This window comes from Schistocerca piceifrons, chromosome 6, assembly GCF_021461385.2.
Source record: "Schistocerca piceifrons isolate TAMUIC-IGC-003096 chromosome 6, iqSchPice1.1, whole genome shotgun sequence".
NCBI classification, from domain to species: domain Eukaryota; kingdom Metazoa; phylum Arthropoda; class Insecta; order Orthoptera; family Acrididae; genus Schistocerca; species Schistocerca piceifrons.
In genome coordinates this window covers 465819353-465837294 of record NC_060143.1, presented here as the reverse complement: position 1 = coordinate 465837294, position 17942 = coordinate 465819353, and the positions used below count along the sequence as shown (strand labels likewise).

At 42.9% G+C, this 17942-nt stretch overlaps 1 protein-coding gene across 1 annotated transcript in view; it reads right to left on the bottom strand.

The window, feature by feature from the left end:
• The window catches only part of LOC124802561 (galectin-6-like), a 431142-nt gene that overhangs the window by 218458 nt on the left and 194742 nt on the right, over window positions 1-17942 (bottom strand). The window contains exon 2 of the mRNA XM_047263428.1: window positions 938-1403. Coding sequence (XP_047119384.1) covers window positions 938-1306 — 369 coding nt within the window. The 5' untranslated portion in view covers window positions 1307-1403. The remainder of the gene's footprint in view (window positions 1-937; window positions 1404-17942) is intronic.

Sequence of the window (17942 nt, the reverse complement as noted above, 5' to 3'; positions counted from 1 at the left end):
TCTGGAATAATAATAATAATAATAATAATAATACCAAAATTCAAAAGGTGGTGTTAAATATAAAGCGCATAAACACGAAAAAATTACGACCATTCAGTTTGCTTCAAGGCAACCTGTCAAAGCCACAGGTCTATCTATTGCACAATGCATGTTTGTTTTGTTTGCTTCGTACTGTGGAGTTTTAAGACTCTTCTCACATGTTGCTTCTTTATAGCGGCATATTATTCGGGGGGAAAAAGGGAGGAAGGGGGGGTTGCGACGATTTTATATATATATATATATATATATATATATATATATGAGAGAGGGGGGGAGAGGGGGGGGGGAGAGAGAGAGAGAGAGAGAGAGAGAGAGAGAGAGAGAGAGAGAGAGAGATGTGGAAAGGTGGGTGGGGAAAGAATGCCTTGTCCAACCAATATTTCATGAAGAAATGAACAAGCAGGAAAAGATTCACAGGCACAAGAACTACTAACACCAGTGTAAGGGTGGCGAAAACATGTTGACACTGAATTTGACACACTACTGGAGTACGCTAGACCAGATAGTCACCTGACATGGCTGTCCAGTCGAATAATCTAAACACTTTTACGAGTTGTGGCGTTGACGTTGCAATCTCCTGGCGGTTGGTGTCTATGATGCCATAGAAATACTTAGTGGAATTGCGGATAAAATAATTATGGATATTTGGCCGAGTTTCGACCGACTTGCTGCGGGCCTCCCGAGTGCGGCGAAGAAGACCGCAGCAAGTCGGTCTTAACTTCAGCAATTTAGTTCTTTTAGTAGTTTACAATGACGCGGCTCGGTACACAAAATTGTTTTATCCAAAATGACACCGGCTAAGGAAGTCTACGAACTTTTACTCGTAGTGGAATGTTTTGACAATGACACTGCAGTGAGGTAACGTCTGTTCGTATGGAAGTACGCGGAGCTGACATACCGGCCTGGAGATCTGCACATCTTCTGGAAACTGCGCCAGGAGCTCGAAGTGCCGCGCCGCGTCCTCCGCTACGTCGACAGGGGTGCCCAGCACGATGTGGCCGCGCATGGCCGGCGGCGCGTCGCTCTTGGCGGCGTCAGCGGCGGCGGCGTGGGCGCAGCCTGTGGAGCAGGTGCCCTCGCAGCAGTAGAAGACGGACTTGCAGCCCCTGGCCGGCGGCGCGTCCGCGGTGCCACTGTGCAGCGGCCGCGTCGACTCGGCGTCGTCGCCGTCCCCGTCGGCGGCTGGGCTGGCCGCGCCGGAGCACGTGCCGCCGTCAGCGCAGCAGTAGCAGCGCCAGCCCATGGCGGCCGCGGCCTCGCCGCGCATGCGCGCAGTCGACCGCCGCTATCGACCGCCGCCGCCCGAGGTCGACCACTGTGCGGGCTGCAGCGCGCACAAGACGCGCGACGCGGAGCGGACACCCCTGCGGCAAGGAGACGGAAAGCGTGGGATGAGGCGCGGCGCTCTGCACTCCAAGGGCTTCGCGCAGCGGGATTCCACTGACTCGCGAGAGTCAGTCGGTACCCGCGTCCCGAGGGGGCAGGTCGATCGAAGATGGGCGGGGCGGAGAAAGGGCCCCTACGGAATCAGCTGATTTCTGGCGGCGTATCTCTCTACGTCAGTTCAGGCTACATGTTTTAGAGCTGCTACATATTGGGAACCACTGTATCAGTCATTTCAGGGGCGGATCCAAAGAGAGGGGGGGGGCAAAGGGGGAAATTTGCCCCCCCCCCCCCGGTGCGTGACCGATCTTTTCTTATTGTTAATATTTACATTCATGATTCATGAGGAAAAACAGCGTATTATGAGGATAAAATGACGTAATTAACAATATAAGATGATTTCCTGAACACAGTCAAATACCCTGTTATATCTTTTCGCAGTCATGTCGTCGTTGCTGCGTATAAACACATGCGCGAATTCGATGGCAACACTCTGTCAAATGAAGGCAATTGGTGAACTTATTTCGAAGATTTAAGAATGGAAACAAATGAACATTAGCATTTTTATAGATTATTTTACATTAGCAGACAATCACAGAGTTTTTCAAGTGCACGTGTCGTATTTGAAGAATATTTTTTAGGTAATGCAGTAAGTTATTTCATTAAACACACTTAACACACTTAAACTAAAAACAGAATATATATGTATGTGTGTGTGTGTGTGTGTGTGTGTGTGTGTGTGTGTGTGTGTGTGTGTGGGCGCGCACTTCACATAGAGTATTAATGGTTTTATTTGGAATTAATTTTTTGGAAGGCAGGTACCAAAAAATTTGCGCCTCCCTGACCGAGATCCTGGATCCGCCCCTGTCTGCACTTAAGGAGTACGTTTCTAAAGCCGTCGGCACACGGACCGTGCATCCGAGCGTTGAGCGTGCCGAGTTTCTGGCGTCATAGCGTGGAACAGCACGTTCGGGAGTCTTTCCGAACGCGCAGAGCAATATCTGGCATGTCAGATATTCTGAGCGTGCGTCTGAGCGTTGACCAATGAGATGCCACAACGCCACCTACGTCACACGCACGCCGTCTCCCTTCAGTACGGAGTTGTGAGGCGCCATATTGGCATTCATTTCAAGCCTATATGTATATTTGCCGTTTCTGAGCACCAGCAAATTGAGAATCACTGGAAAACCCGTTGTTAACTGTGTGATTCGTTCCAATACAATAATGAGAAACGTCATATTCGTGGCAAAAGAATTATTGTAAGTTGCTTATTATGAGAGTAGGCTATTTGAAGGCAGCGACACACTGAAGATCCAACCAAAACTCATTGTTCTTGGTACCATTTGTTATAATTATACTGCAATTAGTAACATATATACAATTAAGGTTTTCAGCAAGGGTTAGGATACTATGATTAGTTGCAAAGGGTGTGTTGTTGGTTCAGTGTAAAGCGTAGCGTCACTGACCTGTATTACGTTGTTTATTTGGGCGGTGGTTCACGTGTTCACACTTCCAAATTTTTTTTCCTAACATTCGCGTTTTATTAGGTTCTGATACTTTATTATTAGTTTAATATAAGTATATACTATAATATTTGATGTTATGTAAATATAAGTACACCTTTTTTTGTTGATGGGTGACTTTGTTCGATTGACTTTTTCTACTGGACAGCTTGCGCTACTTGAATAAAGATATTTTGCTCGTTTTTCTTTTACGCTTCGTAATTCACATGTTGCAAAGATTCTGCTGCTGGTCAGGAACAGTGATCAAGTAAGGCTGACCTTGGGGCTTTACTAAAATGTAGGAATGACGAAATAATGTTTATCTTAAGACGAAATAATGTTTATCTTAAGCGGAGAAGTATTCCAAATTTGTTCCGCACTATTTGTAATGGCACTTTTATAAGCCTGTGTCCTTATTGACTGAACATGGTATATTCCTTTTCGTGGACGATGGAGGAAACGTGCGTTTTAATGGAGCTAACGTGGGAATTTTACGCGCGCCCGATGAGTAAACAATGTGATTTACGAACTAGAAATATCCCTCAACTGCCGCTGGAGTGCGTTGCGATCCCGTATACCACGTTGGGGCCCACGTACCGTATGCACGGGTCGCATCGTTCCTGAGCGTTCAGCAGCACGTTGAACTTGGCACGCTCAACGTTTGCGTTCGACAGCACGGCCCGTGTGCCGACGGCTTAAGGTTGTTCTCGCAACGGAATTATCGATAGGCGTGCTGTAAGATCTCAGCTTTACGGAAGCGCCCGTTGCTTCACTCGGGTAGACAGTATGGTCTGCACAGATCTTTTTTTCTTTGATCGAATTAGTATGTTCGCCACAAATCTTAACACCTTCTAAACTTTTTACGCTATTTAAGAGCACAGAAGCATGGTATTTTCAGAACGTACTTCACACCAAAAAGCAATTCCCGTAGCTGGAGTAATCCTGCCTTGTGTGTTCCTCTGGTGATATTTCCATAGAAACTTTCATCCCTAACATTTCTTTAGAAGACAAATACAAATTTTCATAAGATTTTGCTTCCAAAATATTTTAAAATAACGAAATATTTTCATACAATTTTCATCCCCATTACACCCCTCTAGGATCGAATTTACAAAAACACTAAAACACGTATTTTTTATTTGTAACCGAGAGGTCAAACACTAATTTTCATAGATGAAGCTTTAAAAACCCTTTAGTGGTATTTTAATAATGATTTACTTTCAAGGAAATTTCACCCACTGTTTGACCCCCTTAGTGGCTGAATTTCCAGAAATGCTTTGCACGTATTCTTCTGTTATTTCTGACCGATAAACCAAATACCACTTTTCGTACTTCTAGCTTCAAAATTGACTTAATAGAGAGATACTTTCAAAAAACCTTTCTATCCCCTACTTCTCATACGGAGGAAATTTCCAACAATCCCTTACTAAACGATTTCTGCAGTATAAGATTAACACCCTCTCAGTATTTCAAGTTCCTACCGCTAGCGGTGTGGGCTGGGCAACGATGAGTCAGTGAATCAGTCAGGCTGTATTTCACCCCTTTGGGGGCTGAAGTTCCAAAAAAACACTTAAACAAGAAACATCTGTTTCCATCCGAGAAGACAAATACATATTTTCATAGATATATCCTTAAACGTGCGTCAGCAGTACTTTAACAAAGATTTAATAAACTCCTACCCGCTATTTTAGTCCTTTGGTAACTGAATTTCCAAAAATGCTGAAATACGCATGTATTTATTACCACTTTTCGTAGTTCCAGCTTCAAAATTGCCGTAATAGCGATGTACTTTCACAAAGCCTTTCATTCCCCATTTCACCCCCTTAGGGATGGAATATCGAAAAATCCCTTCTTAAACGACGCTTGCGGTGTAAGATCAACAAACTCTGCAAATTTCTATTCTTAGTAGTTTGGGCTGGCCGGGTGGTGAGCTGTCAGTCGGTACATTCGTTTTATGTACGGAGATTACATGAATACGTGGCAGAAAGCTATTATCTTTTCGAAGTGTCGTCTTAAGATAGCTAGCTGCGAAGTACCAGAAACGTACTGCAATAATAAGACCTACTTTATCTACAATGTAGCACAGATTAGTTATAATTTTAACCTGACAAACGGCGTATTCAGGACATATCACGCGAACGGAAAATACTAATTCTTGCAGCTGGCAATTTAAGGCAAAACAAGAATTTTGAGAAAGATGTTGTCTTGATTGGAAAAAAAAAATAGGATTGGACGGGACTACAGACGTATACTCAATGAAACATGCTGCAGGAAACTCAGATGCTATGAAAACATTCATTTGTGAACGTGTATTAGAAGAAGACGAAGAAAAAGAAGGAGGAGGAGGAAGAGGAGGAGGAAGGAAGAAGAAACGTGACGGAAAAATTACGTTTTGGTTTAATGAAAGATATGATAGTCTTTTAGATTTCAGTTATGTATTTGTATGTCATGTGTATTAAGAGAAATATTTGATGCTTTCGACTGCAACTGCTTGAAAAATGTCAAGCCTCGAATGCTAATCGATACTTTAATCAAACTACGTGCGAATTAATGAAAATATTTTTGTTAAAGTACTTGTTTGCGGTGATCTTCAGAAAAAGTGTTAGAATTTTCGGGACATCAATAAAACTGATTTATGAGCTGTGATACAGTCTTTCGTTAAAACCGAACAGGAATTAGACCCTACATTAAAACATGGTTTAGGAAATAAATATTCACCCATCATGACTACTGCTATGGATTGTCCATTTGTGGTAAGCTTCCAGAAGCAGAAACATCCATTCTGCCGCAGATGGACACGGATAGTAAACAGCTGTCACTCGGCGTGTTTCCGCACGCGTTTTTGCATTTCTTACTCTCCTGGTAATTCCTGTAAGCAGAGTAGTCCGTAGATGAGAGAAATGCTGTCTACACCGCATCCCCAAGTCCCTTTTCCACGCCAGCAACAGCATCCCCAAGTGTAAAATTTTTTAAAAGAACTTTAACACCACTTGTTCACATGAGATCTGGCGGTAAGCTTGCTCCTGGCCTGAATTTACGTCTGCTGAAGTCGTACCACACAACTTCATATCGTAATTACTCAAACGTAGTTTGCGAAATTTTCCAGGAATATTTTCGCAATATCGGAAAATCAGATGAAGTCCTGTTACTAGTTGTTACATCTTCCATACTGTTAAATGATAGTCACATATAGGGTGTAGAAAAATATCCGCTACCAGTCACAATAAAGGGTTATTTATTTGTCACACAACCGGCTTCGGGCTTGCGCCCATCCTCAGGTGTTTATACATTCATGTTGGAGATGTTTGTATAAATACAAAAAAATTATTTGCAGGTGATTAAACAGATACAAGTGGGACAATTGTAAGTGGCAAGGCAGCATTTGACGAAAATATATCTGTACTTAACATAAAGATGAAGCACCATTATTACAGTTACGCTGTGGTGACAGTTTTGCCACTTAGTTACACACCATTTTCACGTCCATATTTCAGTTTTACCAAGTATAGCTTCATATTTCACTATTACGATGTGCACTCGTGAAATACACTACATGTACATACAAACATGTGGACTGTGGTCAAAGAACATAGACGTAACATATCTCCAACAGTATAAACATGTACATGAATGTATAAACACCTGAGGATAGGCGCAAGCCCGAAACCGGTTGCGTGACAAATAAATAACCTTTTATTGCGACTGGTAGCGGATATTTTTCTACATCCTATAAGGGAACAGTCACGGAGTTCGACAGCATCCACTATGGATAAAATTCATTTAGATAGTCACATAGTTCGTTCATAAAACGTACGTTGGTTCACCCTAATCCAAAATGATTTCAAGGTTCTACACTTCTCAATATAATATGGCTCACACTGTGCACTTGTAAATATATTTCAGAGAAACGATGACAGATCACTCATATTTTAAAGAACTATAGTCATGTGCCTTTTCAGCACCTGTTCTTGGATGAGTTTCCGAGACGCTCTTTGTGGAAATTATCAAAGAATGGTGGTTAATGGAGTTATCATCAATATCATCATCTATGCTGATGATATCGTCTTACTTGCAACGTGGCTGGATGATTCACAAGAACTACCAAAAACTGCTACTGAAGAGAACAATACTACAGGGTTACGTTCAAAGATGAACAAGGCAAATTATTGGTAGTTAGCAGAAACCGAGGTGAAATTCAGGGCACGGTTGTACTTCGTAATGGTAAGACCGAAATGTTTTCACCATTTAAATATATGCGGTGACAAATAACCGATAAGTGGGACTTCTACAAGAAATTCTCTGCAGAACTGAACAGGCCAGAAGTTTGTTTGCAGAAGATGACGTTCTGACTAGCCGCGACGGAAATAATATACTTCGCTCTCGACTACTTCGATTCTACGTGGTCAGTATTCTAGTCTATGAAGTATAGGCATGGACACTTACCCCAGTATTAGGTAAGGAACTGGAGATATCTGAAATGTGGGGCATAGAAGAATGATAAGGATACCATGGATAGATCAACTCACGAATGCGGCAGTACTGTGGTGTGTGAATAAGCATTTAGAAATTATGAATACCCTTAACAGAAGAAAAATCTGCTTTGGTTATACACCGACAGAAAAAAAAAATCTCAACAGCAAGAATTGTGCCACATAAACGAAAGTTGGTAGGTGTGTTTGTACATCTGAAAGATGTTGTTGTTGTTGTTGTTGTTGTTGTTGTTGTTGTTATCAGTCCAGAGCCTGGTTTGATGCAGCTCTCCAGGCTGCTCTATCCTGTGCAAGCTTCTTCATCTCCCAGTACCTACTGCAACCTACATCCTTCTGAATCTGCTTAGTGTATTGATCTCTTGGTCTCGCTCTACGATTTTTACCCTCCACGCTGCCCTCCAATACTAAATTGGTGATCCCTTGATGCCTCAGAATATGTCCTACCATCCGATCCCCCCTTCTAGTCAAGTTGTGCCACAAATTTCTCTTCTCCCCAATTCTGTTCAATACCTCCTCATTAGCCATGCGATCCACCCATCTTATCTTCAGCATTATTCTGTAGCACCACATTTCGAAAGCTTATGTTCTCTTCTTGTCCAAACTATTTATCGTCCACGTTTCACTTCCATACATGGCTACACTCCATACAAATACTTTCAGAAACGAATTCCTGCCACTTAAATCTATACTCGATGTTAACAAATTTCTCTTCTTCTGAAACACTTTCCTTGCCATTGCCAGTCTACATTTTATATCCTCTCTACTTCGACCATCATCAGTTATTTTGCTCCCCAAATAGCAAAACTCATTTACTACTTTAAGCGTCTCATTTCCTAAACTAATCCCCGCAGCATCACCAGATTTAATTCAGCTACATTCCATTATCCTCGTTTTGCTTTTGTTTCCACACCCGCTATATCCTCCTTTCAAGACACTGTCCATTCCGTTCAGCTGCTCTTCTAGGTCCTTTGCTGTCTCTGACAGAATTACCATTTCATCGGCGAACCTCAAAGTTTTTATTTCTTCTCCATGGATTTTAATTCCTACTCCGAATTTTTCTTTTGTTTCCTTTACTGCTTGCTCAATATACAGATTGAGTTACATCGGGGATAGGCTACAAAACTGCCTCACTCTCTTCCCAATCACTGCTTCCCTTTCATGCCCCTCGATTCTTATAACTGCCGTCTTCTTTCTGTGCAAATTGTAAATAGCCTTCCGCTCCCTGTATTTTACCCCTGCCACCTTCAGAATATGAAAGAGAGTATTCCAATCAACATTGTCAAAAGCTTTCTCTAAGTCTACAAATGCTAGAAACGTAGGCTTGCCTTTCCTTAATCTATGGCTCTTGAGCACTATGCGACTGAACTTCTTTTGTCATTAGTCGCCTAGAACTTAGAACTAATTAAACCTAACTAACCTAAGGACATCACACACATCCATGCCCGAGGCAGGATTCGAACCTGCGACCGTAGCGGTCGCTCGGCTCCAGACAGGAGCGCCTAGAACCGCACGGCCACTCCGGCCGGCTTCCTTAATCTATTCTCTAAGATAAGTCGTAGGGTCAATTGCCTCACGTGTTCCAACATTTCTACGGAATCCAAACTGATCTTCCCCGAGGTCGGCTTCTACCAGTTTTCCCGTTCGTCTGTAAAGAATTCGTGTTAGTATTTAGCAGCCGTGGCCTATTAAACTGATAGTTCGGTAATTTCCACATCTGTCAGCACCTGCTTTCTTTCGGATTGGAATTATTGTATTCTTCTTGAAGTCTGAGGGTATTTCGCCTGTCTCATAAATCGTGCTCACCAGATGGTAGAGTTTTGTCAGGGCTAGGCTATCAGTATTTCTAATAGAATGTTGTCTATTCCTGGGACCTTGTTTCGACTCATGTCTTTCAGTGCTCTGCCAAACTCTTCACGCAGTATCATATCTCCCATTTCATCTTCTTCTACCTGATCTTCCATTTCCATAATATTGTCCTCTAATACATCGCCCTTGTATAGACCCTCCATACACTCCTTCCACCTTTCTGCTTTCCCTTCTTTGCTTGGAACTGGTTTTCCATCTGAGCTCTTAATATTCATGCAAGTGATTCTTTTTTCTCCAAAAGCCTCTCTAATCTTCCTGTAGGCAGTATCTGTCTTAACCCTAGTGATACATGCTTCTACATCCCTACATTTGTCCTCTAGCCAACCCTGCTTAGCCATTTTTCACTTCCTGTCGATCTCATTTTTGAGACGTTTGCATTCCTTTTTGCCTGTTTCATTTACTGCATTTTTATATTTTCTCCTTTCATCAATTAAATTCAATATCTCTTCTGTTACCCAAGGATTTCTAGTAGTCCTCGTCTTTTTACCTACTTCATCCTCTGCTGCTTTCACTATTTCGTCTCTCAAAGCTACCCATTCTTCTTCTACGGTATTTCTTTCCCCCATTTTTGTCAATCGTTCCCTAATGCCCTTCCTGCAACTCTGTACAACCTGTGGTTTAGTCAGTTTACCCATGTCCCATCATCTTAAATTCTCACCTTTTTGCAGATTCTTCAGTTTTAATCTACAGTTGATAGATTGTGGTCAGAGTCCACATCTGCCCCTGGAAATGTCTTAGAATTTAAAACCTAGTTCCTAAATCTCTGTCTTACCATTATACAGTCTATGTGACACCTTCCAGTATCTCCAGGCTTCTTCCATGTATACAACCTTCTTTTATGATTCTTGAACCAAGTGTTAGCTATGATTAAGTTATGCTCTGTGCAAATTCTACCAGACGGCTTGCTCTTTCATTCCTTAACCCTATTCCATATTCACCTACTAAGTTCTTTTTTTTTTCCTACTGTCGAATTCCAGTCACCCATGACTATTAAATTGTCGTCTCCCTTCACTATCTGAATAATTTCTTTGATCTCATCATTCATTTCATCAATCTCTTCGTGGTCTGCGGAGCTAGTTGGCATATAAACTTGTACTACTGTGGCAGGCATGGGCTTCATATCTATCTTGGCCATAATAACGCGTTCGCTATGTTGTTTGTAGTAGCTTACCCCACATTCCTACTTTTTTACTCATTATTAAACCTACTCCTGCATTACCCCTATTTGATTTTGTATTTATAACCCTGTATACACCTGACCAGAAGTCAGGTTCATCCTGCCACCGAACTTCACTAATTCCCATGCATCTCAGTTTAACCTATCCATTTCCCTTTTTAAATTTTCTAATGTCTATTCAAATTTCGCGCAAGTCGCTGGTAGGACCACTATGAGGATGCAACGCAGGTTTGCTTTAAATACACACTGCAACGACCGTGACTGCCAGTTACCTTTGAGACTGGACGTGGTGTGTTGATATTAGCCCAGAATGCCTCTAAAGCAACAAAAACCCCATTATCAATGCCTCACGAAGTTCGAATGAGGTTTTGACAGGAATGCAGCCTAGGTACACGATTTCTGACAGCGGCGGACACAAGAATGTATGGTCGCAAGAAGGACCGTCACATGACCCTACCGAGAGGGAAGACCATCGTGTTCGATGTATGGCTCTGTCGCATCGTACTGCATCTGTAGCAGCAATTTGAGGAGCAGTTGGCGCCTCAGTAACACAACGAACAGTTACAAATCAGTTACTTCGAAGACAGCTCTGAGCCAGATACCCTGCAGCGTGCATTACACTGACCCGAAACCATACCCATTTGCGACTTGAGTGGCGTCAAGCAGCAGCTCAGTGGAGGGCAAGGTTGAGGTCTGATGTGTTTTCTGATGAAAGCTGGTTCTGCCTCGGTGCCAGAGATGGCCGTGTGCTGGTTACGAGGCGGCTAGTTGAGGGCCAGCAGCCAACGTGCTTGCTAGACACATTGAACCTACACCTGGAGTTATGGTCTGGGTTGTGACTTCGTATGACATCAGGAGCACTCTCGTGGTTATCCCACACACCCTGACTGCAAATCCGTACGTCAGTCTGGTGATTCGGTCTTCAGTGCTACTATCCATGAACAGCAATACTATGGGGTGTTTTCCAACAGGATAACGCTCGTCCACATACTGATGTAACCAAGGTGCTCTACAGAATGTAGACGTGTTGCCTTGGCCTGCTCGATCATCAGATTTGTCTCCAATCAAGCACCTGTGGGACATCATCAGTAGGCAACTCCAGAGTCATCGACGATCAGCATTAACTGTCCCTATATTGACCAAGAGCAACAAGCATGGAACTCCATCCCACAAAATGATATCCGACCCGTACAACACAATACATGCACATTTGCATGCTTGAATTCAACATTCTGGCGGTTACACCGGTTATTACTGTACAAGCATTTCACATCTGCCATGACTTGTCTCGCGCTAACGTTAACCTGTTATCTTCCAACATTAATCGTTGAAATATGTTATCTAGACAAATGTATTCCCTAAATTTCATTTCTTACAGTCATTATACTTTGGTGTTGCGATTTATTACCGTCAGGTTTTTATCCGCAAAGTAATTACTACAGCGGACATTCCACTTATACTCCTATCTGCGCATACCTCTACCTATGACAGTAATCGCAATCGTTCAAGTGTTTACACAGAGGACTCGCAACCCCAACAGAAGAACTATACAATAACGATAATTACGAGGCGTGTTTTTTACGTAAAGTCCGTTAGAACATAAGTACACAACGAAACGTTATTTCAAAAAACTAAATTTACTCTCAGAAAGTACATACTTCACTCTACATTTCGACATAGTTGCCAAGTTTGTTGAAATATACCTCTCAACCAATTTTAAAATACCTTCCTCATAAAAACTTCCCACCTGTTCCGATAACCAAGAGTTCACTGCCGTTTGCACGTCGTCGTCATCATTTTAATGGTTGCCACTGAGGTGTTATTCGATGTGGAGGAACAGATGGTAATCCCTCAACCCAAGATCAGGACTGTAGGGTGGATGGTCTAAAATTTCCCAGCCGAGACTGCCCAATCAATCGCGAGTCTGACCTGCAATGTGAGGTCTTGCGTTGTCATGGGGAAGGACAATTCCCTTTGACAGCTTGCCGCGTCTTTTATTCTGAATCGCTCTGCTTAGCTTTCTCAGGGTTTGGCAGTATGCTTCTGCATTGATAGTGGTTCCTCGTTGCATGAAGTCGACCAATAAAAATACCATGCCTATCCCAAAACACTGACGCCATGATTTTGCGCTGGGACAGTGTCTGTCTGGCCTTCACCTTTACAGGCGAGTGCTTCGATTCGGGCGTGATATGCGAAACCTATGTTTCGTCTCCAGTTACGATCTGACTCAAGAAGCTGTCACCTTCTTCGTGATAACGAGTCAAGAACTTCATCGCGCACTCAAATCTTCGGTTTTTGTGGTCCTCTATTAGGAGTTTCGGGACCCAATGGGAGCACAGTTTAGGTGTTCAGAAACAATGTTGTAAAGCACTGATCTCGACACATCAGGAAATTCGTTTGAGAGACCTGTTATTGTGAGGCGCCTGTTCTCACGAATCTTCGTTTCAACTGGAGCCACGAAATCGTCTGTAATCAAAGAAGGGCCTCATCTTCGACGTCCTCACGGCCATCTTTGAATTCTCGTACCCACTTACACACTTTGCTTTCACTCATAACAGTATCACTGTACACTTCACAAATCTGTCGATGAATTTCTGCAGCAGACAGGTTCTTTGCTGACAAAAACCCTATCAGTGAACGAACCTCACACGCGGAGGGCGAGTTGATAGTCTTAAGCATTTTGAAAGCACAGAACAGAGCCGTACAGGTTAGCTAAAGAGCTGAAACTGAGCACAGTTGTTCCCGAGGCATGCCGGTACACGACGCACGCGCTCGTTGCGGTATGCGCACGAACTAGTAGTGTCCACAACAAAACGGACCTTACTTAAAAAAACACGCCTCGTATCTTCGTTAATGGTGTGCATGCTGCAGCGTAAGATGTGAACGATAGCTTGCAAGACATTTCTGTAGACCGAAAATCTCCTCTGTGGTAATCAACACGGGTTCTAGAAAACAAAACAAAAGATTATGCGAAGTCCCGCTCGCTTTGCTAGTCCACGAGACCTAAAAAGCAGGATATACCGATGGCCAGGTTGAGGCCGTGGCATCAGATTACCGCAAGGTGTTGGACAGAGTTCGGCACTGCCGCCTAAAGCAGAAGTTACGAGCGTGCGGAATATCAGCCCAAGTGTGTGACTGGACTGAAGAGTTTCTAACAAACAGAACACAGCTTGTCATTCTCAACGCAAAGTAGTCCTCAGACGTTAAAGTAACTTCAGAGTGCTAGCGCAGCCCGACAGCGCTTAACTTCGGTGACCCGACGGGAACCGGTGTTACCACTGCGGCAAGGCCGTTGGCTCGGTACATTTAGCAAGGACGAAAGCCCAACGCTGATGCTCAGCTATCTATAGGGGCAGACGCCATAAGAGAGGCTATCTACATCAGTACTCCGCAAGGGCGAAGGGTACTTCTAGGACCAGTAGCTGATCGCATGCAGCCAAAGTCTTGCTGAGGACGCTCAACAGAAGGTTGTATGGAAAGCTGAATTGCGTAATAGCAGATGAACAAATTGGTTTCAGGAGAGGAGTGGGAACTAGAGATGCCGCCATTGGGCTACTGAGAGTGACAGGGGAGAGGTACATGGAGAAGAAAAGGAATGTGTATGTTGTGTTCATTGATCTTGAGAAGGCTTTTAACTATGCCAGAAGGGAAAAACTGATGTGAATCCTAAGGAAACATGGAGTTGACTGTAGGGATAGACGGCTAATTAGAAATTTATATTTGAACCAGAGAGCAAGAGTAAGAATAGGAGGTGTGATGAGTGAAGAAATTGAACTGGGAAGAGGTGTAAGACAAGGTTGTTGTTTATCACCAACACTGTTCAGTATGTATCTGGAGGAAATTATTAGTGAAAGTTTTGATGGAAGGAGTGGAGTTTGTATAGGGGGTCGGAGAGTGGAGTGTATAAGATTTGCTGACGACATGGTTGTGATGGCAGAGAGTGCAACAGACATGGAACAAATGTTAGATGATCTAAACACAAAATTAGAAGAATATGGAATGAAGATTAACAGGAAGAAAACGAAAAGCATGGTAATTGGAGGAAAGGGGAGAAAATGCCGTATGAAAATAGGGGGAGAGGAAATAAGCAAGTGAATAAGTTCAATTACTTGGGAAGTGTAATAATGGATGATATGTATTGCTCAACAGAAATTAGGCAAAGAACTGCAATGGCAAAAGAAGGATTCAAGAGGAAACAGAAATTACTTTGTGGACCACTAAACAAAGATCTGAGGAAAAGACTTTCCAAATGTTACATCTGGAGCGTTGCCCTATATGGTGCGGAGGCCTGGACATTGAGGAAGGAAGATGAAAGAAGACTGGAGGCACTAGAGATGTGGATATGGAGAAGACAAGACCTGCCGTAAGGCAGAATACCACACTACTACTACTACTACTACTACTACTACTACTACTGATCCCTCCTTTCCTCTTCCATTTGCGAATAGCTCGTGGGAAGAATGACTGTCGTAAGCCTCCGTATCATATCTAATTTCTCGAATTTTCTCGTTGTGGTCATTTCGAGAGACGAACGCGTTCGGAAGGAGGGAAGGAGACAGTACTCTCACGAAATTTCGATAGTAAACCTCTCCATGATGCGCAACGCCTCTCTGGTAGGGTTTGCTGACCAACCGTGTAACGCTCTCGCGCCCGCTGAACGACCTCGCGACGAAACGTGCCTCTCTGGGTGGATATTCTCTCTCTCTCTCTCTCTCTCTCTCTCTCTCTCTCTCTCTCTCTCTCTCTCTCTCTCTTTTCTATCAGTCTTACCTGGAATGGATAAAATTTCCGACCCAGCCGGGAATCGAACCCGGGCCCTTAGGATTGACAGTCTGTCACGCTGACCACTCCGCTCAGGGACTGGGTGTTGTGTTGTCCTAATCATCATCATTTCATCCCCATCGACACGCAGGTCGCCGAAGTGGCGTCAAATCGAAAGACCTGCACCAGGCGAACGGTCTACCCGACGGGAGGCCCTAGCCACACGACATACCTGGTATGGATGCCGTATTGATGAACGGTACTCAATAACTGGTCGAACAAGCGCCTTGTCAGCCACTTCTTTAGCAGATGAATCACACTTTCTTAACATTCTTCCTGTGAATGTCCGTCTGTCATCTGCTTTTCCTACTATTTGTTTTCATTCCACTTAAGGTCACTCTGGATCATTACTCTTAGACATTTTACGGTAGGTACTGCTTCCAGCAATGTATCATTAATAGTGTAGACGTACAGTAGTGGATTTCTTTTCCTATGTATGCGCAATATGTTCCGTTTGTTTACTTTCAGGGTCAACTGTCACCCAGCACCATTCACCAAACCTCAGTAAGCCCCTCTGCAAATCATTACTATCTTCTGGCGTTGCTACCTTCTTACTAGCTTCTTACAGACAACCGCAACATCTGCCAACGGTCTTAAAGAGCTTCCGACGCATTTCTGCTACGTCGTTTATATTTATTGTAAACATTAAGGGTCCTACCTCACTTCCTCGAGGCACACTCGAAATTATCTTTAAATCTGTCGATTTTGATCCGCTAAGAGCGACGATTTTAGTTCTGCCTGCAAAGAGGTCTTGAATCCAGTCGCATCCGAAACTCTGTCAGTTCATATATTTTTCATTAAACGGCAGTGCGGGACAGTGTCAAATGGGTTCCTGAAGTTGAGGAATACGGCACCAATCTGAGCGCCGATGTCTACGATTCTACGGATCTTACGGAGGAAGAGAGCTAGCCGAGTTTCGTAAGACCTCTGCTTGCGCACACGTGATGATTTTTATGGAGGAGATTTAGTTCTCAAAAAAAGTCTTATATGTGAGCACAAAATTTTCCATGATTCTACAACAGTTTACTTTAACGATATAGGCCTTTAATTATGTGCATCACTCAGCTCCTTCTTGAAAACGGGAATGACCTGAGTTTTTCTCCAATCGCTAGGTGCCCTTCGTTGCTCCGACGACTTACGATAAACTGGTGCTAGAAGTGGAGCAAGTATTTTCGCATAGTCTTGGCAGATTTTTAAAGGTATCTTATTTGGTCCCGTGGTCTTTCCAGTACCAAGCGACGGTAGTAGCTTTTCTATTCTGCACTCGGTTATCTCAATGCCTGCCATTTCTAAGTTACTACAATGTTTGAAAGGAGGGTTTTCACATGTTTTCTGTCATTACAAATAAGTCAATTTTACGGTACTGGGCAAAGATGCATGAGCACGCTGCACGAGTAGTGGATAATATCTTTGACTCTGTGTTTAATGTAACCTTTGGTGCGCTTGGTCGCCTGTCAGTTGCGCAGCTGGGGCACTGTTACTAGAGGCACACTAGCGAGCAGCGCAGTGTTAAGAGATCTGATTGTGAATCTGATAGAAATTATCTGAAATACTTTATTATAGAGAAGAAAACTTGTTCATGAAGCTATTTTGTTGATTGTATTGAAGGAGAAGATTTTGGGGGGAATATTTCAAGTTAACGTTTGTACGTGCAAGAGTGAAATGTTTGTCAGAACTATGAATTGAAGGAAATCTTTGTCCCTTAGATAACTAATAATATTCATAATCTGTTTAGTTACGAAATTGGTTGAAATGTCTGTAGTTTTTCTAATAGCAGAATTTTGTATTTATTAGAGTCTTCTTATGTTGTACATTTTCGACAATAATCCAAGTTAAATTGTTCAAGAACGTTTTTCTTTAAAGTAAAACTACCCTCCATGATTCTTAATAAAGTTTTGAGTATTTTGTTGTGCATGCATTGCACCTTACGCCACATAGACACAGACTGTAACAAGCAAAGAAAAATTTAGTGTAAATAATTTTTCTTTAGCTGCTGTATTTGCTGATCTCAATTTGCTTTCGAGAATGTCGGTGCACTAGACACAAAATAGCATGTTGAGTAAGAGGTAAGTTACGTTTCTTTCAAGGGAGATCTCGGTTTGAATTCTTGTGAGCAAACATTACATCATCAGAATTTTCAGATGATGTACTAAGTAAGGGGACTAATCTACAGTGAACAGAGAAGGTAATATTAAACAGTTATTTTCTCCCGGATTGAGGAGTATTTTATTTTGTGGGTATTTCAAGTCAGACATTGCACTTCATGTTACGTAACTTTCAAAATGGTTCAAATGGCTCTGAGCACTATGGGACTTAACTGCTGCGGTCATCAGTCCCCTAGAACTTAGAACCACTTAAACGTAACTAACCTAAGGACGTCACACAAATCCATGCCCGAGGCAGGATCGGAACCTGCGACCGTAAGCAGTCGCGCGGTTCCGGACTAAAGCGCCTAGAACCGCTCGGCCACCGCGGCCGGCTACGTAACTTTCAAAACATATTTCAATATTGAGTTTAAGTTAAATAGTTTTCACTCAGTACATGATTAGTTTCTTTGGGGATTTAATTAAATTCATTTTCATTGTCTCTCGGCACTGTTCACATGTGCAACACACGTGCAACCTACAGTATTGCTCAGCAGTTGAATACGATACACATTTTGCA